This window comes from Oreochromis niloticus, linkage group LG22 (assembly GCF_001858045.2).
Source record: "Oreochromis niloticus isolate F11D_XX linkage group LG22, O_niloticus_UMD_NMBU, whole genome shotgun sequence".
NCBI lineage: Eukaryota > Metazoa > Chordata > Actinopteri > Cichliformes > Cichlidae > Oreochromis > Oreochromis niloticus.
In genome coordinates, this window is record NC_031985.2 from 29,634,905 (window position 1) to 29,661,916 (window position 27,012).

At 40.8% G+C, this 27,012-nt stretch overlaps 1 protein-coding gene and 1 long non-coding RNA gene across 3 annotated transcripts; one reads left to right on the plus strand and one right to left on the minus strand.

Moving 5' to 3' along the window:
* Positions 1–288: 288 nt before the first annotated feature.
* Positions 289–23,659, minus strand: tent4a (terminal nucleotidyltransferase 4A). Of its 2 annotated transcripts, none has more exons than XM_025902185.1 (13): positions 22,515–23,659; positions 16,540–16,663; positions 14,733–14,779; positions 14,471–14,591; positions 11,716–11,823; positions 8,903–9,031; positions 8,510–8,723; positions 7,167–7,293; positions 6,974–7,077; positions 6,653–6,834; positions 6,237–6,395; positions 5,936–5,989; positions 289–3,350 (listed from the first exon to the last, which is right to left on the minus strand). In XM_025902185.1, exons 1-13 carry the CDS (start codon positions 23,327–23,329, stop codon positions 3,204–3,206), a joined length of 2,331 nt encoding a protein of 776 aa, XP_025757970.1. In that variant the 5' UTR covers positions 23,330–23,659; the 3' UTR covers positions 289–3,203. The 2 variants fall into 2 exon arrangements, with proteins under 2 accessions (XP_025757970.1, XP_019206347.1); XM_019350802.2 differs by having other exon boundaries at positions 5,816–5,989; positions 22,515–23,641.
* LOC106098125 (uncharacterized) lies at positions 6,720–26,958 on the plus strand. The gene is made up of 3 exons (XR_003215835.1): positions 6,720–6,854; positions 8,909–9,010; positions 24,466–26,958. It is a non-coding gene; the product is annotated as an uncharacterized LOC106098125 (long non-coding RNA).
* The last annotated feature ends 54 nt before the right edge of the window (positions 26,959–27,012 follow it).

Consider the following 27,012-nt stretch of genomic DNA (forward strand, 5'->3'; position numbering starts at 1 on the left):
GGCCACTGGTGTCCATTTCGAGGGTCACTGCTCACATGAATCAGCCAGGACACTGAGGGGCTGCCATCTTTCTCTGAACAGCAGCCACCAGTTTAAAATCCCTCATTGTATTGCAATGAAGAGGGGGTGTTAATATTACATTGCATCTACATGTACATGTGTATGCCAAAATCTCAGCGGTCCAAGTCAACTATCCAACTCTCCTTGCTTCCTTTTCCGTCTCACTTAAAACCATCGGGAGAAGTCAGGACAATGTGGAAGAGCGCAACTGAAGCTTTGATCTAAGTGTTTTGACCCTCTGGTGAGGAAAAAGGAACAAAGGAAAGCAGACGCGGTGAGTTGGCTACACCGGACCGCTGAGATGCACAATGCTTTATTCCATACAGACTTCCTTGGATACTGCATGTCAGTCTTTGCTGTTAAGATTGCAGGCAACTCTAACCGAGCCAACAGCTTTCGATCCCCAATTTCATTTTTTTTTTTTTTTTTGTCTCAAATCAATGCTGGTTCTGAGCTCTAGAAGCAAAACGTGGCTGTAAGAATCAGTTTGAAAGGGTAACTTCATTCGTCTTATCAAATTACTATTGGCCTACAACTGCATGAAAGTCAGTGCTGAATGTTCAATTCTGATTATTACCCTACAGACGGAAAATTATCTATGAGGAGAAAAAAAAAAAAAAAAAAAAGTAATAGGGAATAACAGGGTGAGTGTATACGCCAGAAAAGAATTTTTCACCCTTTCAATCGGTCAATGATCTTGATTTTTCTGGTCAAATTTATTAAGTATGAAAGGAAATTGTAAGCTGGAGGTTATGATTAGCTCTTAATCAGCTGTGCCCCGTGACCCATCGGCCAAAACGGCAAACCTGTCGTGCAGTTCTGACCGACAGATCCGAGCTGCCATGGCTCAACAAAAAAAAAAAAAAAGAAAGAAAAAAGAAAAAGAAAGAAAACAGTCCAACAGCAGTGAATGCGTGCAAGTAAGAAAGAGTCAGGAATTGTTGACGGACACTTTGGCCCTTTGCGAAGAGCACCTGCAGAGAGCAAGTCGCTCCGTGGGTGGCGCTCGTTCGTGAATGGTCGGGTGTACGATTACCAAACCAAAAAAAAAAAGAAAAATTCAACTGTGGTGGCGAGTCACGAGTCTTTCTCACACACGTTTCACTATGTCACACACTACACAGACTCAGACCCGACCACTGACATTAACATCCCCCTTGTTCCTTACATTTGACTGACAAGATGCAGAAAAACTGGGTTTTAAACACATCATGGCCTTCATACAAACACAAGGGAGTTGTGGCACGGGTGGGGGTCAGGGGATGGGGGCTAGAGTTTACATGTGTTGGCTTGAGAAGTCTGACAGTCAGTAACATCACTCTAGTCCAACAAGCAGTGAGTTTTTTTTTTTGGATACTTTTTTTTTGTTGCTTTTTTTGTCAATGGGAAAAAAATAACCCCAAAAATAAAATACAAGAATTGACACAATAATTAGAAGAATCCACTTGCATAGTAATAACACCGGCGTGTGTAGTGTTTCTGGGCGAGTCACAGCCTTCGACAGTCCCGTCTGTGAGCGTGTGTATTTGTGTGGCGCGGTGTGCTCGCAGAAAACCTGGTACACACACACACATACACACCCCGAGTAAACACAAAGAAAGGCATTGCAAACAATTAGCGGAAGTACCTGGCAATCGAATACACACAAGATTCCTTAATGGAATCAAAATATAATTCCCTTCACTTAGGGTCCTTGGTTCAGGAAGAAACCCCCCCACGCCCCACCCTCGCTCCCTCCTCCTTCTTTGTCCAGGACCACAAAAAAAAAGGAGAGAAACCTTATCGCTGAGCATCTTAAGTGTTGGTCTGCGCTAATTTACAGCTGCGGGCGAGAGCTGACCTCAGCCCTGGGATCAGATTTTCCACAGCCACGCCCCTTCTGACACGGCTCAGTGGCTTTCTGCCCGCCATTCTTGATCTTCTAATTCAAGTCAGATAAGCTGTCGCCTTCTTGGCCCCAACGCTCCTACAAAAATAACAACAACAACAACTTTAAAAGAAAAAATGAACCCAAAGACTAAACAAAACAGGCTGAAAATCCTCCACCGCCCAGGTTTTCTTTTCAAAAATCACCTCCAGCGGAAAGAAATATGGCCAAGATGAAGCCATCAGGCCAACCTTCTTTTGCCAGCCTTCTCTCCCCAAACGACAAAATGAGGCAACGACACATTCCCGTAAGAGACGCAAACAGATACGCGCATTCACACAATCCTCAGGTGGCCAAAAACTCGAGCCTCTCCCCGTGCTTATATCCCAGGGCAGAGTTTCATTCCCTCAACTTCCCCTCAGCATGCCTTAGAAAAACTGGACCGAGGAACAAAACTTCCAAAGGGAATTTTTTTTTTTTTCCTTTTTTTGTTACCCACCTCGCCCATTTTCAGAAAACATGTGAAGAGAAATGATCAGAAATGCCAAGTGAATGCTTTTCTGATACGGCTTCCCTTAAGCAGACCACATTTAAAGAGGAGAGAAGAAGAGAGGGGGAGGGGGCATTTCAACCTGGGTCCATCTCTACCTGATGGAGAGATGCGCACACACACACACACACACACACACACACACACACACACACTTTAGAGATGCTGCCTGGGGAAAAGTTTCGTAAACAAAATTTAAAACTCTACAAAAATAAAATAACAGTATAAAAATGCCTTTACATATACACACACGAAATTAAATAAGCTCTTACTTTAGTTTCAAAAAGAAAAGTAACATTATTGCACAAAATGGAGAAAAAAAAAGTTTGTTTTTAAGCGTATTAACTGTAAAAAGGAAACCCTGGGTAGCTTGGCTGCAAGGGTCGAGATGAGGTCAAGTGAGCTTAGCAATACTGTCAACGCCAAGTTCCAAAAAAAGTAAACCGACCTGAACGCACAGAAGGAAGACACAATACTGAAAGGAAAACGGAATTAAAGTCATGCAAAAAAAAAAAAAAAAAAAAAAAAGGGGGGGAGGGAAGGTACGGAGAGGAGGAAGATGCAGAGCTGAGGGCTGCTGTTCCATGTCGAGGAGCCCTCGGAGTAAAAACTGCTGGTCTCTGGTCCTCTTGTCTGCCTGTCCATCCTCCTTCAAGACAAACGAAGAGCCACGGCATGCAGTCGGAGAGGAGACGGAGGAAACGGCGAGGAGAAGAGGAGTGGTTTCTATCTGCTCAGGCTAACCGGCAGGCTGTCCCTCTTCCTGCGTCGCCAAGTGTTGCGGTGATGCTGCGTGTATCCACGGTTAGCGAGAACAGCGTTGTTGACCAGTGGCGGATTGTGGAAGCCCTTCCCGTTGAACTTGGCTCCGTTCTGAAGAGAGATGGAGATGAGGAGAAGATGGAGGGAAAAGGATCAAAGCTATGCTCCCAATAGATTTGTGTGCGGACTTGTTGTCTATGTGGTTGCTCTGTGTTTAAACATGAGCAAAACCACAACACAGAAATAAAAGCACGCTGGAGCTAGAAGGCAGGAACAGATATACAAGCTGCCACTGCTGTGAAGTCTTTGCCCCCTTCTTGGTTTCTTTTGTTTTGCATATTTGTCACATGCATATGATTCAGATCAAATAAATTTTAATATTAGACAGAAATATAATAATATTTCCAGGATTGTTTAAATTCAGGCATATTGGAGGGTTTTCCACCATGACTGGCCTGTTTAAGGACATCCCAAAGCATCTCAATCAGACTGAAGTCTGGACTTTGACTAGTCCACTCCAAAACCATAAACCCCCCCCCCCCCCCCCCCAAAAACCCCAAAACAACAACAAACAAAAAACCAAACAAACCCCTGTGTGTTTAAGCTTCAGAAGACAAACTGATGGTTGGACATTTTTCTGGATTTTCTAGAGTTCATGGTGCTCAGTTAAAACAAGTCATCCAGATCCTGAAGCTGTAAAGCAGCCCCAGACCATCACACCATCATGTTTTGACTGCTGCAATGATGATCTTTTTTATAACATTCTGTGTTAGTTCCACAGCTGACGTTTGATGGGCTTAAACTTTAGAAAAAGTTAAACTTTTGACTCGTCAGTCCACAGAATATTTTCCCAAATCATGATGTTTTTTTTTTTTTTTTCCAAAAATGTCAGATAAACCTAAAAAAAAAAAAAAAAAAAAAAAAAAAGAAGAAGAAAACAAAAGCTGGCAGTGTTTGTTTTTTTTCCTATGGAACTCTTACTGAGGCAAGTAAGGCCAGCAGTTCTGCATTTGTTGTTTTGGGTTCTTTTGAGACCTCCTGGATGAGTTCTTGAGGCTCTTAGACTATTTTTTGGCAGACCAGCCAATTCTGGAAAAGTTCGTCAGTGTTGCACGTTCTCTTCATTTGTGGACATTTGGTTGGCTGGATTCACAAAGCTTTGGAAATGGCTTTGTGACCCTTCCCAAACTAATAGACGGCAACGACTCCATGTTTGATCCTTTGAGTTTCTTTAGATCATGGCATGATGATATGTTGCCTGTTAAGATCTTTTAGCCTACTTCACTTTGTCACACAGGACATGTTTGAAGTGATATCTTGATTCACCAGGTCTGTGCTTACATTTTATTGTACATGTTGACATATGCACACATTTACTGTTGGTCACTAGATTTTAACCTTGCACTGTTGCACCATTGCATTATTATCCTGACACACACCTCAAACAGGACTGCATCCCCAGCACATTATACGCTTGGCTACTGCTGATTTAGATTGATTTAGATTTAGATTGATTTAGTAATGTTGTTTTGTTGATTGTTGTGTATCATCCTGGTACATTGTAGTGAATGCTGTGTGTGTGGTGTTCTTAAGCTGCTGGAACCTTGAATTTCCCCTTGGGGATTAATAAAGTATCTATCTATCTATCTATCTATCTATCTATCTATCTATCTATCTATCTATCTAATGAGGCCTGAGTGTGGCTAACAAAACTAAATTCACTTTTCCACATAATGTTAGGTAGGTTTGGATGCTTTTTTTTTTTCCACTTAATAAAAAGGGACTGTTTGTTTTAACTCTAGTTATCTTTGTGTAATAATAAAATGTCTTTGATTATCTGAAACATTTAAGTGTGACAAATATGCAAAACAACAACAAAAAAAAAAAAAAAAAAAAAAAAAGAGCACACAGTACTATTTGTGCTCTTGTTTGATTGAACGTTTCCAAACGATAAAGACTCACAGGACTGGACAGACGAGTCATTTCAATGCTGAAGTAAACTCTTCAGTTTTTACATTTTGCAGTCAGTTTTTAAAGCACTCACCACTTTTTAAACGTCACCAAAAAAAGAGAAAAGCCAGCTGCAGATTTTGTCATATTCCCTTTTAGATATATTATACATGTGGTATGGAAAACTCCATTTTTCATTTGTCTAATTTCCATAAATAGATGTCTGGCATTTGTATCAAAACCAAACCTCTTCATGGTACATGCATTAGGAGGCGTGGCTCCCTCTGGGCAATACAGCTGCCACATTGACCAATCATTACAATAAACAGCAGCGACCAATGCGGTGCATATGGGCGAAAGCTAGCTTGGTTTAGCATAAAGGTAGTTTTTAAGCACTATCACAGCTGCAGGAATGTCATTAGTTATTGGAACGCAAATAGCAATTGAATTTTTTATGTAACCTGTACAGAGTAATGAGAGCATGAAATGAGAGATAACAAACATGTGACATAGGATGAAGACGCTGAAGAGAGACAAAAAATGAAATGACAGAGTGGAAACCCTGTGTGGGAGACAAGGTTGTCTCGGTAGTGCATTTGAGTGTGTTTGTGGCATCCAGCGCCTACCTTATGTGTGTGGCTGGAGTGGGGACTGGGCGGAGGCTGGGGGCTGGAAGGGGCAGGGGCATGAGCATGGGCTGGGGGGTGCATGTGGAAGAAGGGGGGGAGCCCGGTGTCTATACACACCTGTCTGCCAGGCATGGAGTGCATTGCTAGACCACCGGGCAGTGAGACACGAGCCTGGGGAAAGAGGCAGAATTTAAATCGGAAATCTAGTAGTTTAGTTTTTTAATCGAATACTGCTATAAAAATCTGCAAAACAACCTGCACATTTTATGTCTTGTTCTCTACCCTACTGATTTAATATGCTTCATTTGTAGTCCAAATTTTCACCATTATATAATCCCATTTTACATGTATAATTCAGGCTAATGCAATCACTGCTGCTTGTAGTCACTGCTGCTTGTAGCCACGGCTGCGTGCCTACCTGGGAACCTGGAGGCATGAGCAGATGGTGTCCTCCCATGCCAGGTTTGCCGGTGCCCATGTTGAGGCCTGGAGTTAAAGCTAGGCCGAGGGGTGGGAAAGGCGGGTAAGCTGGCAGGGTTGGTGGAGGGAGGGGACATGGCAACGCTGAATCAGAGTCCTGGTGGATCAAAGCAGAGGACATTGTTAAAACACTAGATTTATATCTGAATACTAGAATAACATGACAGTAAAGTAAGCTGTACTACCATCAGAAAGATAAGAGGCATGTAGTTATGTCATGTGGGTGGCAACATTATCCCTTTATGCTGGATGTCAAGTGCATAATCAGAAGAAACTGTATGGTAATTTTCAATAACTGCATCAGAAATACAAGCAGAACGTGCATTGTTACTCATCCTGCATGGGGTTTCTTACGTTATCAGACCCAGACAGTGAGGACACTGATGAGGCGGACGAGTGCTGCTGGGGGCTGGAGATGGACATGGGAGAGTCCGCGCTGTGGGGTGACATCGAATCCCTTTGCTGCTCATCTGACCCAACACCACCTCCCAGCACACAGTTCTCTTGCTCCGACACCGGCTTTTTGGGAGGGGACACTAAAGAAATAGGATTAATGGTAAGAATATATGATGCTTAAAAAAAAAAAAAAAAAAATGCTGATGCTTAATGAGACAATTTTATTAGCATCAATGGCAAAACTGTTTCTATTTTGTTTTGAAACCTGATGATTTGTACCTCTGTTGTCTGGTCGCACCAAATCTCTTCCCCCCCACTTCTTAACGATCCATTCCCTGTAGTCAATCACTTCCTTGGTCAACCTGATTATCCTCCCCAATGTGCTGCAGGGACAAGATAGAAGCATTTAAATAAAAGAGCTCTACTCTTATCTAAGGTGTTGGTATTACTTTTAAATAGCTTGGATTCTAACCTTTCACAGTCTTTGTTAGGATATGACTGTGCAAGTGGGGAGACAGCATGACTCAGGACAATGAAGGCATAATTAAACACCTCCTTGACTTGCATGGCACCGTAGGAACCCCTTCCCACGTCATTACCTACAAGGTGGAGGGGAAACGAGGAAAAATTTTAAAAAGACCAATTTAACCAGTTTTAACCAAGTGTTACATTTTCTAAAATTGTTAGTGGCTGTTAGATTACATGTTACTTACATTCAAAATGTGCAAAGGATGACTGATCTTAAAATGTATTATTCAACACACAATGGACAGAGTATTGGAGTGAGCTATATAAAAATACATGTGATTAAAGTGCACTATGCAGCATTTTTGTATAATACAAGCTTTAGAAAAAGCTTCCCTGCACCCTAATAAGATAACGTTAGCCAAAGGAGAACACTAATCACTAAAGCCAGCAAATATCAGCTCTCAGCACAAGACAAGCATCACAGAACACATGAGGAGAAGAAAAACAAAAACAAAAATAGATTGCACTCTCCCCCAAAGAGTCCACACTAGCTAGCTGCTTTAGTGAGTAATGAGCAAATTGTCTAAATTAGCGAATAGTATACTGTTAGCCAACGCTAACCAGAAAAAAACAAAAACAAAAAACAAACAAACAACAAAAACACCCTTCTGGCCAAATGCGTAGATGATTCAAGACAAGGCCAAACTTAGGATAACATCAGCAGGGTATTTTCTTGACTGACTTTCATTTCATTTGGAGAATATAATTAGACTACAAGCTAGCTCTGTTCTGGCTAACGCTAGCTTGCCTTCTAACACAGATGTAAGCTGTAAGCTCCAGCACTGTGAGCTATCCAACTTAAAATAGGGCCAGCTAATTTATACAAACTCCCTGGGCTGATCAGGATAATGAAATAACTTTTTATTTTCACGCTACTTTATCATCTAACACTGCAAACTACTACCAGAGTAACATAGCATTGCTAAATTACAGCCAACTGGCTAAATGTAGCTTTCAATAGCAAAAATATCTGGAAGTATTCAAATAGTTTTCCCAAATGTTTGTATTTTATGTCCATTTTACATAATTACAGCATCTTTAAAAATTATTTCATTGTTTTAAACAAATCAATCCAGGTTTAAACTTTTGCAGTAATTGGTTTAGACATATTTAGCCGCTGTGCCAGTCTTAAGACGAACACCAGAGGATACTAAAAATTAAAATCAAACACAGTATGACACACTGATGACCTCTCTTTGGATCATAAATGCCAACCTGAAAATGTAGCTTAAAGTCTTATTTGTTTAGAGACAGATGGTATTTCAGTTGAAATACTAAAACCCATACCTGGGAGTAGAGGGTCCTCTATGTAGAGCATGGATGGCCTGTATCCATTTGTCATGCCCTTCATAATCTCCTCTTTGGCTATGTATGCGCCTCCATTTTTAATGCGAATCCCTGTTTTCAAGTAGTTGAAATTACGGCCGTACAACTCAAAGAACTCGATCAGCAACACTCCCAGGTTCTCACTGGGGTTGGTGGGATCGATACGAGGATGGAGCTGAAGAGAAAGGACAGAGACTGGATTAGGGTGTATTTGAGACAGATTTTATGTTGTCCTACAGCAGCTAATAAACTACTTCTGCTTATGCCACTATAAATACATACGCACATGATATTATCAAGCAGCACTACTACAACATAAGCCGCTTCAACTGTTGTGACATGACGTCCCTGTACCTGTAGGAAACTGATGACCATGAGGATGAGGCTGTAGGAGCTGATGCCCCCGGTGAAGACTTCGTTTAGATCCCTCTGCAGCAGAAACTGCTTCAGCACAAAGATCAGGTAAGGCAGCACTGGATACTTCTGAAAGCAAAATGCAGAGACAGATGTGGAATGAAAATGCCTGATTCAAACTATAGATTAAATAAGAAAACACTGGAGCGCAGCACAGAATCTTAAGAGTAAACGCAGATAAAAACAAATTGACTCGGGCTCCAGCTACATAAATCACTCAGGAGAAAGAGGATTTCTAATGAGATATATGTAGAACTGTGAGTCAGAAACGAGACTAGACTACATTATAAGTAAGGAGATGAAATGATCCGGCTGACTAGCACGTCAATCATTATCTCATTAAGGGTGTGAATCTTTGTCTAAAGAACAGCCTAATTCATGACTCAGGGACCGGCTGGTGCTTTGATCCAAAGCAACGGTGAACACAACTTTGAATGTGAGGCAGTTTAATCTTGTAAACTAACTCGATTCAGAAACCACACCCCCCAAAAAAATACTTCGAACGCAAGCCCAAATGAATCCAACAAATCAATAAGTCCCCTTTAAATAAGAACAGTCTTATATAATGCTTTTCCTTGTATTCATCGTAAATATTTTTCTCTTTTTTTATTCTTGGCTTTGTATGATTTGAGTGATCCAAGTGATTTGATTTGAGAATAGCAGATATCCTTATACAGTCACTGCAGGCACACAGCTTTAGCTGTGAGCACAGGCCTCCACCCACATGCAGGTCAAATCTTCTGTTTGGGAGGAACAACCAATCACTAGAAAGCTGGCTTTAAGACAGTGCACCAATACCCTGTATAAACTACATAAGAACCATGCAAAGCTACTCTAGCTGAGCATACAGAGCTGCAAGTGAACACAACACATTTACATTTCTAAGAGGATTTAATAGAAACCATCTTCTTGTCTGCAGCTTCATTAAAGTCATTAGAAAAGCTCATTTTCTAATTAGTTATATTATTTAATCTGTCTGGGTTTCTATAAGGTTGTTTTGGCAAAAAAAACAAACTATGTTGAAGGGACGATTACTGCTGAAAATAAGGGTTTTTTTTTTTAGCAGGTCAACAAAGCTAAACACAAAAACTTTCAGTCGTTCAATGTTCGAATTGTTACAACCCCGACTTCCAAGTGTCAAGCTGCCAATTGGGCCAAACTTTCTAAAAAGGTATCAATATGAGGTGCGTGTGATAATCCAGAGGGACCTGTTTTTGGATTTTCCAATTGAAAAGGCAGCACAAGCTCCTGGCAGAATGTGTGTAAGTATCTGTGCCAGTGGAGCAGCAGAGCACTGTCAACTTTTCAAATATCCTTTTAAGGAGTAAGAACAAGACTGCGGGATGCACTGAGGCACCTGGACGCCATGTGAAAATCAACTCCGAGACGACCTTTCAATGACAAGACTGCACCGAGTCTGTCACGCCCACATGTTCACAACATCAGCTCTCTCTGGGTTGGTGTAGTTTGTGGCTGTCAACAACAGGCTTTCACGCTGTGACGTGCATTCCCAGCGATCGCCGTTCGAACATGCAACCACGGCAGCAAACAAAAGCCCCAACAAAATCTGACAGCTCGCGGCAGCAGCGGCACCTGGAATTCCTTTCCCGCATTGGTTCCTAAAACTGTGACTAAAGTGGGCATGGATCCAACTCGAGCAGGAATTTCTGTGTGAAACTCACCTCTGCTGTGCAGACTGAGCAACAAGAGCTTCAGCAGGACACAGACTCTGACTGAGTTAAATGGCGGTTTGACGGAGCGATGTTGCTGGGTTCTGTTCCAGCTTCACTTTGGACATGAGATGAGCCGGTACAAGATTGGAGTGAAGTAAAGAGTAATGGTTTAAACTGCTGGGTTGGCTATATTCAAAGAGGGAATTTCCAATTTCCAAGTTCCGCCTCACTGCAAGACGGCAATTATGTGACTCCTCCAGTGGGTTTTTTTATTTCAAATATGAAAACATGACCTTTTCCTGCTCTCTTCCTCCATCTGAGTGTATTCCTTCTAATGTGCACTGTTGCCTTCTGGTCTAAGTCAACAAATAAAGCAGTACCAGAACTACGCAGTAGTAGTTTGAAGTTTGAGTTTAGACAACAAATTATAGGAAATAACTTTAAGTCTCCCCCTCTGTGCCTTGTACGATGTAACATACTGCTCGTATAAGTAAGCAGCAGCAATGCAAGTCCCCATGTTAAAAATAGCAAATAATATGCCTTGCTGTGAGCTAATTCAGCTTCCTGGCATTAGCTAACAACTTGTCAGTCCATCTCTACACCAAACATGGTCACTCCTGGCTCCGTAAAGCCAGCGTCCACTACCAGGCAGCAGACTGGTGGAGTGTGTGAGTGGGGTAGTTATTTGTGTTACTGCAAAATCAGGAGAAACATCCACAGCCAGCAGCCAGCAAAGCCCTGTGAGAGTGCTTTGGGATGGAGGGGTGATCGTCAAAGAAAGGTCAAACAGTTTCCAGTGACTATCATGTGTTTTGCTTGAAAATCCCAGCTCTGTCCACAAATTACAAATGTATCTTCAACCAAAGCCGTTGATCTAATTTGCAGTTTTAGGAACAGCGATCTGGTTGAGACCTAAATGTCATGGGTTCTACCTTCACGCTTGGTCCAGCTCTCCGTCACATTGTATGAAACCCGGCTTGGTGTTGTGTGTAATCTTTCTGACACACAAACATATATGAAGGGATACCCCGTCTGTATCGCTAACCATGTAAAATCTCCAGTGCTGAAGGCACCTCTCACCTTCATGTAGCCTTTAATGAAGCTTGCAGCCTTGACTCCAGTCTCTACGTTAAAACTGATGTCCACCTTGACGTCAGTCCTCTGGTCGGTCAGCTTGATGATTGGCACCTGAAAGATGAAGTGAAATGTATCAACAAACATTACAGTCATGTCTTTCTGTAAAAACATGCTCGCTGTGTGCTGGAACAAAGAGGAAAAAAGGGAACAACTGTCCCAAATGACAAGCTTTTGGAAGTAAAAGCCAATCCAAAAATGAAAACTCAGCCATTAACTACTTATTATCATGTCAGTCAAGAAGGCACTGAAGCCTGTGGTCGTTCGCCTGGTTGTGCGCACAGCCCACACGATGACTGTGCGGGCCACTGAGTTGCTGTTTTCAAATGTATCCCTGCAGGATAGGAGCTATAAACACCTCCGAAGTAGGTGCACACATTAGCCCGTGCTGGAGAGTGATGGCTTTGACACAGTGAAGGGAAGTTGCTGTGGAACCGAAATTAGTCGGTAAGTAAAGTATGACTGACCTCGGCTGAACAGATGACGACAAGTTTTCATTTTGGGTGAACAAGAGCAGACAAAGTACACTTCAGCATTCACATCACAGTGGTTTCCAAAAAACAGCAGACTGTTAATCAAGAAAGACATGGACAGAAAGTCCACCACAACTCAGGAAATGTGTCACCTGTGAGGCAAACAGATTGACGACACTAACGGTGTCTCATAGGTTAGAGCGGACATTAAAGGGAATAAGTCAGAGCTTTATACTTCTGGGAACTGGAAGTGCAGAAGAGCTTTTCGGCGGCAAATTTTGTTTGCCTGGATTTCTTCCAGCTCTGCTCTTGATTTCGGTTTACTGGAGCTACAAACGTTTATTAGTTAGTGTGAAAAACTGTCATTTTATCATTAGGCCAAAGCAATCAATTACCATTTTATACACAGGGTGGAAATTTGTCATCTAGTTCCTTACTGAGAAATAAGCAGTTTTTAATTTTGACATTTTGAACATAAAATGTCAAAGTGAAAACAAATTTTTGGGAGTCATAATTGATAACAAAATTTCATGGAAACCCCACGTCAGACACATAAAAACCAAAATTTCCAGAAGCCTCGCAGTTTTGAACAAAGTGAAACCATACCTTGATAAAGATGCACTTCGTACTCTGTACTGTACTCTGGTTCTTCCATATTTTACATATTGTGTGGAAGTGTGGGGAAACACATAAAAACACAACTAATCCATTAGTCACAGTACAGAAACGAGCACTGCGTATTATTCACAAGGCTGGTTATCTAGATCATACTCACAAACTCTTTCTTCAGGCAAAGTTACTTAAATTCCAGGATCTGGTTAATTATAATACATCCATAATCTTATACAAAGCCTTTAATAAACTTCTACCTGCAAATTTACAATCTATATTTGAAATTCGAGAAAAGGCTTATAATGTGAGAGGCTTTGGACAATTCAAATTACCCAGAACTCGAACAACCCGTAAAGGTTTTTGTGTGTCTGTATGTGGTGTGAAAATCTGGAACAGTCTGAGTTTACAACTGAAACAATGCAAAAATATTCATAGATTTAAATTTCTCTACAAACAGTTGGTCTGGTCACAGTATAATCAATGATGGTTTTAGTGTGCTCTGAAATGTCTGTTCTCTTACCATTGCTGGTATGGATTCAAAAAAAAAAAAAAAAAGTTTGTGTGTATGTATGTATATATATGTACATGTGTGTGTAGATATATAGGTATGTATGTATATGTATGTGTGTTTGTTACTTGTAATTATTATTGCCTGTTACCTGTGGTAACGCAATTTATAATTTATATATTCTGTATTCAGTTATGAAGGTTCTATTTGTTTTGCTTGGGCGTAGCTGCGGGAAGTTTATTGTTTTTGTTGATAAGTGAATATAGGGGTGGGATTTAATAAGTTTTCTTCATCCCACTCCTTTTCAGGTACATTTTGTTGTTTGTTTTTGTTTTTTGTGCACTTTATGTTCAACTTTATTGTTGTGCCTGAAATGAACAAATTAAAAAAAAAAATAATAAAAAAAAATGTTAATTTTCTGAATTGTCTTTATTAATCAGTCTGTTTCTGTAGAAACATTTCACAAGTTTCTTTTGTAGAAAATACTGAGCTATAAAGATACAGATGTCATGTAGAGCCCAGCCGATACAACAGGTGATTTAAAAATGTGATGTATTTGACAACTGTTTTTTTTTTTGAGATACACAAAACAAACAGATTTCCCTAAAGTTTATTATGCGTTTCATTTATGTTTTCCATTTTCTTCAAATACTCTTTTATGCTACTCCGGACTCTGTTGCTAACCAGGAAATTGCAGATATCGTGTCAACAAACCATGCTTTTCATTTAGTTAGATTTGCAAGTTGCCAATCTATGATCCAACAATAAATCAGTGTGGCTCTCCTAGCTAACAGGTATCTAACTAAACCTATGGGATAGTTTGGACTAATATATTAGAAAGCATTTTTCACCATCAAGTGTTAGTTTTTCTTTGTTTTTTTGAAAAAAAATAAATACCAGCCAATAGCTCGCTAAACTCTTCTCAACCAGCAGCAATAAAGGATCAGTTGCTGGCCGCTATAAATGCAGAAAACAGCCAATATTGTCCGATAGTATTGTCCCGCCAGTAAATCAGCTGTGCTCCAGTGTGATGGCCTGAATGCAATGACATACTATAGGCGCGCACAGGCACAGAGCGGAGAAGCACGACCTGCTTGTCTCTACTTACTGTAGCCTTGTCCAGCACTTTTATGGAGTTAGGGTCGGCAACTTCATGCTTGCGAAGAGCTTGTTCAAGCTCTTGCAGTGGCGGGCGCTCCCACTTCCCAGTCACCATCAGGTCAATATCACTAAGGGCAAAAAACAGACATCAACTAAGTTAAACAAACATGAATTAGTCCTAAAATTAAAATGACCATGCAGCAAATCAAATCAGGAACAAAATTAAGTTGGCTATTTAAAAACTGAATAAATTTAAATCCTGCTCTTACCTTGTTGGAAGGTACAGCCCTGTGCTGAAGCTGCCATATATTTGGACCTGGTAAAACATCATTACAGAAGTGTGAAAATGACCAAAATCACTGTCATTCATGGCATACAAGCTGACGTGTTACAGCTCCTCACATCACATTCTAACCATAAAGGGCTTGGCAACTTGCAACAACTATACTTCTAGCTCATTTGTGGTGGTGCTGTATATATCCAGTTCAAATGTTTGCAAACGACCGGGACTTAGGCATTTCCGGCTCCCACTTCAGAGACTGTAAACACTGCCAAGTTAAGTACGCTGCCAAATTAAGTACACAATAGCAAAGAACAAAAATGCTGTGCTTGAGGGCTGCAAGCGAATGCTCTCCAAAGGAAGCGGAGTGGCGTTATTTCCTTTTCCGTCAAGGCAAAAGCACAACGACAGGCCAGGGTAAATACATGGAAATGAAAAGGGAGGCTGGGACAATCCGAGGCTTGATCCATTTACCTGACAATGTGGCTCACAGCAGAAGTGCTGAAGACTGGCAGCCAACAAATCACTGCTGCGCGTGTTTTACATGATTAAGCAACGACAGAGGCACTGCATCAACCGCGCCTCGCTGTACTCTTCCCAACCAGCTGCAAGACCCTCCATCACCATTTCTACACCTCTCAAGTGCGAGTACAAACACTAATTTTTCTGTTTTAAAGAGTGTCTCATAACTGCTTTCCAGTTAGTTAATTATGTTCTCATTCCTTCTAAGGAAACTACAAAACAGTGTAGTATGAGGTCAGTTTTTGTTGGGTTTGACACATAGTACTTTTGTTAAAGAGGAACAGTTTGGTCAAAAGTGTGAGTAAGAGATCGATGCCAATCTCACGTCTGTCTGTTATTTAGAAAATTCAAACTTGGAGTCTGTTTGTTAGCTTGCGGTTTAACAGGAGGAGGGGTGACATGTGCCAGACTGAAACTTGGACGGGCACATCTATGGCCCTGTGAGGTTGAGAGGTAATTAAGTCACTAAATCTGGCCAAAAAACATAGGGATGCACTCGTATCATCCGAGCTGACTAATCTCTCACACCCAATCACACTTCCTGATCGCAATAACATCTCTTGTCCAGTGACATTTCAAATGTCATATTAATACATTTATAAGAGGAACAACACTAAAACCAAGAAAATATTTCTGAAGATCAATGTAATATAAGCATGGTTATCTGAGCTTTAGATGTGCTGTTTTTTTGTTGTTTTACATTTTTTCCTTTACATTTTTGGAAGTTTGTGCCTAATTTAAGCTCATTCTTAAGGGTTGTAGCCTAATGACACTATTCAGTCAAAAGTAAATAGTTTTTAAAAGGACTAGTCGAATTTTCACAATTTAAGCATGTTCCTTTAAATAATAAAATAATTTAATTAAAATTTACAGCTCTTAAAGGAGGGTGTAGTGAGAGCAAAGCTGGCATGCATAGATGTGCACAGTAAAAAAAAAAAGAAAAAAAAGAAAAAGAAATAACCAGTCGGTGCTCCACCTGCTGTGGATCCAGGTTAGAGTGTCAAAGACTGCCAGCTGCAGCCCAAAATGTCAAAGGTAGCATCTTTTTCCCAGGCAGAGAGAGAAAAAAAACAAAACAAAAAACCCCACAAAAGATAAAGCCTGTGTGTGTGGGGTGGGGTGTGGTGTCTGTGGGGTGGGGTGGGGCAACACTGTACTGTACTGAAACATTTGACAGTTTCAGCTATGATTTAGGAACACTCTGACAGGATATCATTGAAGTCTCTGATTTATGCTGATCCAAACAAACGTGTGTGTGTGCATGTGTAACATACATCAACAGTAGGCCACAGCTCCTTGATGACCACCTCTATCCGGTTCACCACCTCCTTCCTCATAGCTGCCTCCTCCGGCCGAGGAGATATGTATTTGTAGAAATCCATCACCTCTTCGTGGAGTCTGGACAAAAAGACAAAAAGGGTTAACTACAAGAATTGAATAAAAATAATCTCACTACGCAGTCACTGATTTGGAAAGGGTCACACTGCTACCTGCCAATGTATACATGTACTAACAAAGCTCATGATTATATGGACACTACAAACTGAGAAACACCGCAACAACTTATTAAAACATAATCGATACCACAAGCAGATCTGAAGGTGTAATGAATATGCACCTCAGCCTGGTAGTGTTACAGCACTAATGAAAGCTTCCCTAATGAAAGTGAACTTCGACTTGCAAGCGTGTCATAGGGTTCAAAACCTTCAGGAAGTGGCTTCTCATTCTAGGAGGTACTGATCGTCATGTTCAGTGTTTAATATGACAAATGTGGGAGGTGGCGGATTATATCAGCTGTTGCTATTTAACCTCAACTCCACAAGTAATTGATGACAGCCCCCCCCCCCCTTTCTTGTCTGCACCACAGTGTTGTTTGAGAAAGCACATTATCCCAAATAAGCTGTCATGTAAGGGGACTTGTACTCAATTCCAGCTTCATATTCTTACTCTCAGACTCTAAATTAGCTTTTAATCCTTAATCATCTTACACTGGTCCCCAGTTTATGCTCTGTGTGAAACAAGCCCTTTTAAGCTGCCCTCCTTTTGCCTTTATGCCAGCGTATTTTTTCTTTTTTCCTGATTCGCTGCTCCTGGTAAACAGAAGGTTTGAACAGCAGGTGGGAGGGGCGGAGATGACCATATTGGGGATATCTGCTCTCACTGACATCATATAGAGCCAGGTGTAGAAAAAAAAAAAAAAAAAAAAAAAAAAAAAGTGTGTTTAAACCCATCTGAGCCCAAGCTTTCAGGTCACAGAGGCACATAAACTGACCTCATCACTCAAACTTTGTCTTACATATGTGAGACTGACAATGAGAAAAGAATTTTAGGTCTCCAAGTAGTGCTGGGCGATATGGAAAAAATATTTATCACAATATGAATTGTTTTATATCACGATAACGATATATATCACGATATACCACCTGACCTGTGGTCATCTGAAAAGTATGCAGTCTGTAAACAGCGAGTGGAGAGGGTGCAGTCTTTGTTTTGAGTTACCGTAAAGCATGTCGCAAATCCGGGTGCACGTAAAGCAGCACCATGTCGCAAAACCACAAGACGGAGTTTCTTTCTTTCATTTTTTTATACTTTATTTTCTCTTGCATAAAGTTAAGAGTATGTATAGTGAGAAGACAACACTAATATATTTGCCACAGGCTATTTAACTCTTTAAGACCTACCATAGAACCAAGTCCGCCAGAGCTTATCTTTACATTTTACATGCTGTGGAGCCATTTGTGGGAGCATTTCAAGTTGCTATACATCAATACAACCGTTATAGCCCAAATTTTAATAATATGTATGCATGAAGTCCATAGTAACTACATAAATTGCAAAAAAGTGCGATAAACTACTAAAAAATTGAAAATAGTCTTTGTTTTGTTTTTTACAAATATTTCTAGTTAGAGAAATTTAAGAGGCTTATCCCTCAAAACTGTAAATACAAGAAAGTTGCACAAACTAGTTTCCCACCACAGGAAATTTATTTTAAGTGTCTTCATAGTTTTATTTTTGAGATACACTAATTTTTATATACTACAGGAAAAATGAAAATAAATATTATAATGTAAATTTGCAAAAAAACAGCATGTGCATCAAAATAAACTATTTCCAACAGTGTAATTTGACTTCTATGCCTCCCTGAAACGATACAGAAAAGCATAAAGTCAAACATGACTTTTAAAAACACCAACAAAGGCTTTGAAAGTAAAAAAAAAACTACATTTTCCGCAAAAATGGCGTCACTTCCGGTTTCGGACAGGTAATGGCGGACATGTGATAGTTCGCGCTGACTTATATTCCAACGTAGGAAGTGTTATGAACAGCTGATTGGATCGGCAAAGCGTGTTTCTGGAATATTATGTTTTTGTTGCTGCAAGTCTGGAATATTATGTTTTTGTTGCTGGAAGTGCTTTTTATGCAATTTTTGCAAAGCTATATGTGGAAGGAAACCGTGACCTAGGGCAAGCTAATGGAATAAGATGCAAGTACAACTCCTACGGTTTCATATGCAAAAAAAATTATTGCGCTACCTTACCTGGTTCCAGTTCTACAGGGATTTAAAAATAGTTAGGCAAAACGGAGTGTGCCTGCTCCGACCGGTTGTAAAGGGTTAATGATATATTTTATGTAATAATTTATAAAATTAGGGTTAGAAGCGATAGAAAAGTTTCTATCGTGCCATTTGTATTCTATCGTCCACACGATATATATCGTCATATCGCCCAGCACTATCTCCAAGTATTTTTAGACAGTACATTTTATATTATATTGTTAAACTGATTAAATGGGTAATATTCCAGTGGAACAAGAGTTACTTTTAACAGTTGCATATTATGTTCTTTGGACATCTAGGCAAATTTTATTTGAAATCGCTGACGCCACATTAGACTAGCATTGGCCCGCTTTAAATTAGGAATCCATTAGCTTGCAGTGACCCTGTTGACTGATATCAACATACTGGAAAATAAAATGCCATTAACCAGTGTCGCTGGCCCATATGTGTCAGCTGTGGTGCTGTGCGATACTGCAAATTTTGTTATTGATCCAATACAGAGTAAATGCAGCCATATTGCAGATACTGATACGTTTAGTGCATCAAACAGCTTATGCAGTGGAGAGCACTGTGTCATGACTTATGAGATTAATTATCAATAATTTGTAAATTCGGAACATATTAATGACCATTAAATACCACAATAATTAGTTAATACAAAAACAACAGCTTTCAGCTTTTGATGCATTTGCAAACTAGATTTTTTGGAGACCTGAAATGTGAATGTGCACTTTTAAACAACAGTAGTTGACCCAATGTACTAAAGCCTAACTAAACCAGATGTGACAGCCAGCACAAAAATGGTTCAGGTATTTTTCATAGTGCATGTTTGAGATTTTTGATGGGGGTTTCTTGCATTTCCCCCAAAAGTAAAATGTTAACACAGTTCAGTGGGCTACAAACAAACTATCAATCTTATTGCACTACTATCAATCCATTACCAGTGTTGGGGTTGGGTCATTTAGATTGATTTGCCCACCTGTAATCGACTGTGTCGCAAAAATGGTAAGATTCTTTCTTTTAATTAAAAAAACTAAACAAAAAAACAAAAGCTGCATAGCTGTTACATTGTTATTTTATTGTTCTGTTGTTATTTCTCAATCATTGCATCCCTGTTTCAGATCATAGCAATAACAGAAATTTCAAACAGTCTTATTTTGAACTGGTGCCCTTTTGATCAAGAAGCTACAGCTGTTATTTCAGCTTATCAAACAGATAAATATTGGATTTGACTGGAAGATGCCCAATACTGTGATACTGGAAACTCAATTAGGAAATCTGGTCTAATTGTGAAGTCTGAAAATGCATAAATATATTTTGGAATTGCAACTTTGTAAAAATCACGTTACTAAACCTGCCTGCTTCAGTAACAAAGTCAAACTGAAATTATTTGATGTATTTATTTTTTAAAGAACACACACACACACAAAAAAAGTTTTTCTATGCCTTTATGAGATCAGTACCAATTTAACCATCCTAGATTCGGCCAACTGTAGCCCTGCCCCATATTGTAACCACCAGGCCAAAAATAAGCCTGAACTAAAGTGGTCAACGTGCAGAGGAGCTATACTTTGCAGAATACTCATCTTCACTGAAAACATTTGGCTTACGGAAAGACAACGGCACAACACACACCTGAGGTTTTGAGTGGAATGTGACCAAGGTTTAAGTAAAACACTGGAGGGGCAGAGTAGGCCTGGGAGTCTCCCAGGCCTGTTGTTGATATGGATTTGTGTTTGACAGCGGGGCACATATAATGTACAGATTTCTGACCAGTTAAATGCCTTTGAACAGAGGAAGTCTGTTTGAACCCATTCAATTTTCCCTAGGAATGCATGCCATGATGCCAGTGTGAAATACAGAACAGGGGGGGATTGTCACAATCAATTACCAGAGCCCTGAAGAAAATGCACTCAGCCCCATGGGCCCACTCCTTGGTGAAGACTGTCAGCAAACCAGTCAGTCCAGCGCGTATCCATGCTAACAGTCCAACGATTACACTCCACACGGCCCACAGTTAGAATAGCTACTACCAGAGCCATCCCTGACAAGCAATCGTACAGTAAACACTCAAAGCTTACAACTTTACTCCACCACAACAGACAAGTATTTTTATGTTCACACTGTTCCAGTTTGAAGTGAAACTCCCTCTCTGTGCAGGACTTTAAAGGGCACCCCTGAAGGCAAACCAAAGCAACACTAGTCGGCACACAAGCTGAAACTTGTGTCAGAAAACTTGTAGAACCACGAATTACAAGATGAAATTCACTGTGTTTTCAGAAGAAAACATTCATTAACAACTTCAAACTCACTTAGATTTCACTGCAATTGGGAAACTCTGCATCACGCATGTGGAACTGCTTTCGTGACAAACACTGTTTCGTTGTTACAGAAGATTCCCAGATGGGTGCAAGCAGCCATTACAAATATCACAAGTTCCTGCAACACATTCAGAAGTTCTTCGCTCATTTGTTTCAGAAGAGGGCTTCTGTTAGTGCTCAGTTATACTTGAATAGAATCAAAAGCTATTCAGTTAGTGTTTTTATTACACCAACAATGCAGATATTGCAAATTTAAACAACCCTTATTTATAGACATTAAATAAATATTAGGTGAACTCAATACTAAGAAAATATAGCTACTCTGTGGCTAAAGCGAGTTCCTGGAAACTGATTTTAATCACACTTCAGCACTCTGGGATCCACCCCTGTATGTTATGTCATATTGGCAGATATCTACAAATAATAACCTGCAAATAGGGAGTGCACCCAAATTAACTTGGGCACAAAGGTCATTAATTCTGAACTAAAGCACGTACCTTGCACATAACTAGTCCTTTCCCCCCACAAATTGTATCAAATTATATTTAAAACAATATAATTAAAGGTGAATATTGAGAATTAATCTCGCAGGTTTCACCTCCCACGCTCACTGTCAGATCGCCAGATTACTTTTCGGATTCACCACAGCAGATTGCTAACAGGTTAAATGCAGTTGTCCATATCGTTCAAATTAAGCTGGTTTCAACCTCGTCAACAAAAAAAATGTTGTAAATAGATTTTCATATTTAATTTCTAGTTATGTGTAATTACATTTCACTGGAGGAATAAAAAGGCTGTAATTCTGTTTTTAAACAGTTTTTTTTCTCTGAGTCCAGCCTGCATAGGAAGCCGTTGGGTAAGTTAGCTTTAGGCTCCTCGTTTAGGCTAACTAACGGACTACATTTAAAAGCAGCGTATCCGGTCGGCACCTTCTAAATAAATAAACCATTAAGAAAATCTACTCAAACTCGCTCCAGGCCAACACATTACTCAACACTTCACAATACGTTTTGTTGCTTTACTTAATAGTTGGGCTCTACAGCTTGCTGGAATTGTCGTGTTCTGTAACGGCCCAGTTTAACCTTCTGAATACCAAATCACGGCACTTCCGGTCTTTTTCTGGCCGTCTGCGGCTGCCTTTACGCAGCTATAACGGTTAGCTAATCAGCCAACGGCAAGAAGAAAAAATGTCCAGCTTACGCTCCAGTACTCAGTGTACCGCCATAATACGACTGCATTACAAAACAAGAGTATAATATATATAACTATACTATTTAAATCTGAATATTGCCAAACAGACGACAGCGGCAGGAGACGTTTGTCAACTTTAGCTTATTTCACCACAAATCAGCGATGCGGTTAAGTCACTCACCCGAGGACCCCTGGGCTGTACTCCCTCGTCTTCCAGGGCGTGCAAGTGCTCGCATAATTGCCATTAGTGCAGTTAGAAATCGAATAATTCATCCCATAAGTGCTCGCCTTGTTATCACTTTTCCTTCGGCCCGGGTGGTGACTGTGTGGTTGATTAATAGGTACAGAGGGGTGAACCTGATGCTGGTTCACGCAAATCTGCTGTAACTTGAAAGCCTGGTGCTCCTGCGGGTGACGGTGATGGTAAAGGTTGACATTATTGTCCATGCTGTCTCTCAAGTTGAAGAGCAGGTTGGCACCCCCGACGTTATTATTAATACTCCCCGTAACATTTCTATCCATAGTCCTCTCCAGTGAGCAGCTGGAAGGGGGACTGTCCGTCCCGGATTCCTGCGAAGACGACGAAGCAGATCCCGTTTTATGGGACGCAGTTTTTCCCTCACCTGGCTCGGTGATGTTCGACGGGGTTAAAGAGTTGTGTATGTTCCCGTTGGACAGCGCTCTCCCCAGCGGAGGAATCGCATTGCCGTTACCGCTACTACTGTGTGCAGCGCCGTTCGTGATGCTACGATGGCTGCTGCCGTTGCTCAGGCTGCCTGTAACGTTACCGTTGCTGCTGCAGATGCTCTTGCTTGAAGCCACGGCGGTCGCCACATTTTTTAAAACCGCGTAACTCACACACTGGTTGTGGTTTTGATTGTGGAGCTGCTGCTGAGCGAGAGTCCGTACTCCCTGAGAGGTCTCCCAGACGTGCATCCATAAGGCGTTCGCAGGTCCTTTCTGTTCGGGCTGAATCCAAGCTACCCTCGGATCCATTCAACTTCTTTCTCTGGTAACCCCCCCGACAAGTCCCTAACTAACACTTCCGAGCCCGTGGTGAACCTGCGCCGCTTCTCGGACCTTTCAAAGGTCGCTATGCTGTCCGGGGTTACGAGAACAGACGCGTTTGAACATTAAACCGAATTAGGACCATTGATAAAGTGGCCCCCTTTTACACCGCTAGCTGGAAAATTTGCTAGCCGATTCCTACGGGAATTCAATATGGCGTATGCTCTTCAAAATCCACACGCATGCGTCCTACCAGGGATTTCTTAAATGATGACTGCGCCCCCCCCACCCCCAATCCGCCCACTCCTTTATCGCTCCTCGGCCGGGAGACTGATGATTTGCAGGGAATAAATATTTGAATTTTCATTTGATAAATAATTCACTGGATAACAAATGAAGTACACGGTAAACGTCGATAATGAATAAAATGACATGGGGTCTTTCTATTCTTTCTTTCTTTCTTTCTTTCTTTTTTTTTAAAATAAAGCAGGGCCTGGCAGTCCGCAGATCCTTGTGCGCTCAGTTTCAACTTCCCCGCTTTCACCAGTGGGTGGAGGAATGGATGGGTGGGTTCATAGGGGATCCCCATCAACATGAGGCCGGACAGAAGCTTATTGTTGCACAAATGATTGACTATTAACGTCCTGGACACGAATGAATGTCTTGAAATATTCACACATTAAAGAGAAATCAGATATATAAATGTCCCCAATTTATATATTATATACTCATTAGACTAGAGTTTGGGGACATTAACAGATTTGGCCCTGCAAGGGTACCTGACTTTTTCCGTGGGTGATCTAGCTATGGATCCGCAGCTTCCTCTGAAAGACAAAAACTGGAGCTATGTAACTTTTAAGGAAAGGATAATTTACTTCAAAAGAATAGGCAGACCAGGCCATGAGACTGTCGGCATCCCAAACACTTGCTCGAGGCCACAAACTCTGGCCCTTGAAATGCTGCTCACATACACACAGAAGTAAACCTACACTGCAGTGCAAACACGGACTGTATATAAGGACATGAAGGCTTTTCATACGATCTAAGTACAACAACACAGTAACATGGTCCCCCCCGTCTAAGCTTAAAAGGGCCTCCTTCTTTTTCCCCGTTTATTTTTTCAGATGCACACTGCGGACCTGGATTCCAAATGTTCGTTTTGAGGGGGTAACACACAGCAGGTGATGTTCATCATCCCAGTATCTGAATGCTGCCCAGGCCCCACCGGTAACAGCAATTTCCCAAGCCATTAAACACTACGGTGGAGGAGTGGCAGGCAGGATAACCAGCACCTTCTGGGATGCGTATGTATTTCTTTTTAAAGAGTGTCTTGCATAATGCCTGCCCCCAACCTCTACTACTCACGTGCAGCATGTGACATAGCCAAAGAAACTCCCCCCTAGAGCAAACTATGTGTCGGCTAGGATATGCAGCTCGCCATAAAACACACTCGGGCACACGCACAGATGCTCACTCCCACTGTACGCCTGCAGAAATCCAATCTCTTCTTCCTATCTTTTCCATTTTACACTGCATGAAACACGGGCACTGACAAAGCACACTGAATAGGTTATTCCTCTCATCTCTCATGTCACGGACTCAGCTCGAGCCGAGTGCCGACACCGACTATGTGTCAGCGTGCGTGTCGTTTCAAGGCTGGTTTGCCTCATTGTCAGCTTTTATGGGATTACAACATTGGTGACAACTGGACCATAGCTGACAGACGCCTAAAAAATGCACACGAACAAACACACACACATGCACAGAAACAACAACACAGGAGAAGCTGGAGAAGCCACCAATATGCTCACGGGCATAACGGTAATAGGAAATAATATTAAGGAAGCAGGCAGTTGTCTGAGGCTGCATGTGGCTTGAATAGTAATGAGGCTGCAGTATGTTCCAGATATTTAACCCACATTAGTGGGAAGCTGCGTTTACAATGTCAGCAGCCATTACATTGTTTCTACATGTGAGCATATTGCCTGTGGTGCGCTGCCCCCACTGTGCAGTTAGGTACAGTAATAACAAGGACATCATTAGAATGAACCCACTGATTATCATCTAACCACAGAGCAGGTTCAAAACTGCAAATCTGGGCCATCAACTTTATATGCAGCCTGTGGTCTGAACCTGTACCATCTGAATGCAAGATGGGGGGATTAAAAGAGTTTAAACCTAGGAGATATAGGTGTGTTAATATGCGCCATCTACAGGCAAAGAGAACATCTATTCAAACTGCTGTCCATCGCCTACATTCTAGGTGCAAAGGAGGGATCCTGCACCATTTACAAAATTATAACCAAGGGATTTTAAGACCTCAGTAAACACAAAGGAAGACTAAGATATCATACTGCTAGTTATGACAGGGCAGAAATCAGTGCAACACAAAGTATGCTTTTTTTTCTTCACACATGACAATAAACTGAATATTTCTGTTAAAGTTACAATGTTAAACAATTCGACATAAAACAGAAACTTTATAATATAAAGTTCACCTGAAATTTTACACAAAATCTAAGACTAGGACTTCATGTTTCCTTTAATTTCAGACTTTTTGAGACATTTTTCTTTTCTCTTGCGAGAACCTCGTACAAAGTCTTGTCCTATCTGTGGGAGGCAAGACTGGAGCCATAAATAAACAAATAAATAACCAAAGCAGCTATTACATCACCGGCTGGCTTAGGACTCCATGTTGTTTTTTCCCCTTTTATAGCCAGCAGTGACCATATTTGAAGAAGAGGGTGGATCGCTAACTTATCAGCTGGACTTGACTGTTTTGAACCCTTCGTCATTTTCACTGTTGCTTCCAATGGTCACTCATACAATAGCAACTTATCAATCACAAGGTTGATCCAGTCATGAAAATTTCATGCTTTATCCTTTTTTTCCCTCTTATTGGGTCCACAGTTTACAAAATGAACATCTTATTGTTTTCAATAAATCTTGACAGTAGACTTCCACGCTGGCTTCACGTTTCACATCGGAAAGCTGTGTCCATCTTTTATATACAGTCTATGGCTTGCAAGACAGGCAGAATATGAAGCAGTGTCTTGTTATCTTACTTTTCTACCACAGATGTGTTTGTTTGCATGCAGCAGTCTTAAAGGCTGAAGGTTGTTAATGCTGCTTAGCTGTTGCTTTTCCATGTTACATTAAATTATATAGCATGTGTATATTAAATATTACTTGTATCCGGAGCCTGTGTGTCTAAGTTTGGGACCAACAAGCCATTACACAGTGCATGAAGATGAATAGTATTACAGGCAAATGGCGCGCTCAGTTGTAAATACTGTCTGTGTAATATAGTGATGCAATTACAAGGAGCCCAGACAGAGGATGCACAACTAGAAAAAACACCCTGGAAAAAAAAAAAAAAAAAAAAAAAAAAAGAGAGAGAAGGTGGGGGCATGAAGGATGTCACTCTGCAAAGCAGCCATCATTTATCATCACACTCAGATGCAGCAGTCAAAGTATTTATTGGTGACAAAGTGTAAAAATCCCTTTATAAAATTCCTAAAGACATGACCTCAGTTGTGACAGGAAAATAACCTCATCAGGAAATGAGTGAGCAAACTTCTTTTTTTTTTTTTAAGATAACTGCACTTCTTTTGAAATACAAGTCATTTTTAAAACCCACCCAAAAAAGGCACATGAAATTCTGAGTACCA

Coding starts and splice junctions, on each gene's coding strand:
- tent4a (XM_019350802.2), bottom strand. CDS start 23,329: ATGGATCCGAGGGTAGCTTGGATTCAGCCCGAACAGAAAGGACCTGCG. Junction 16,664..22,514: donor TACAGCCCAGGGGTCCTCGG/GTGAGTGACTTA, acceptor CTTTTTGTCCAG/ACTCCACGAAGAGGTGATGG. Junction 7,078..7,166: donor CCTAACAAAGACTGTGAAAG/GTTAGAATCCAA, acceptor TTGTCCCTGCAG/CACATTGGGGAGGATAATCA.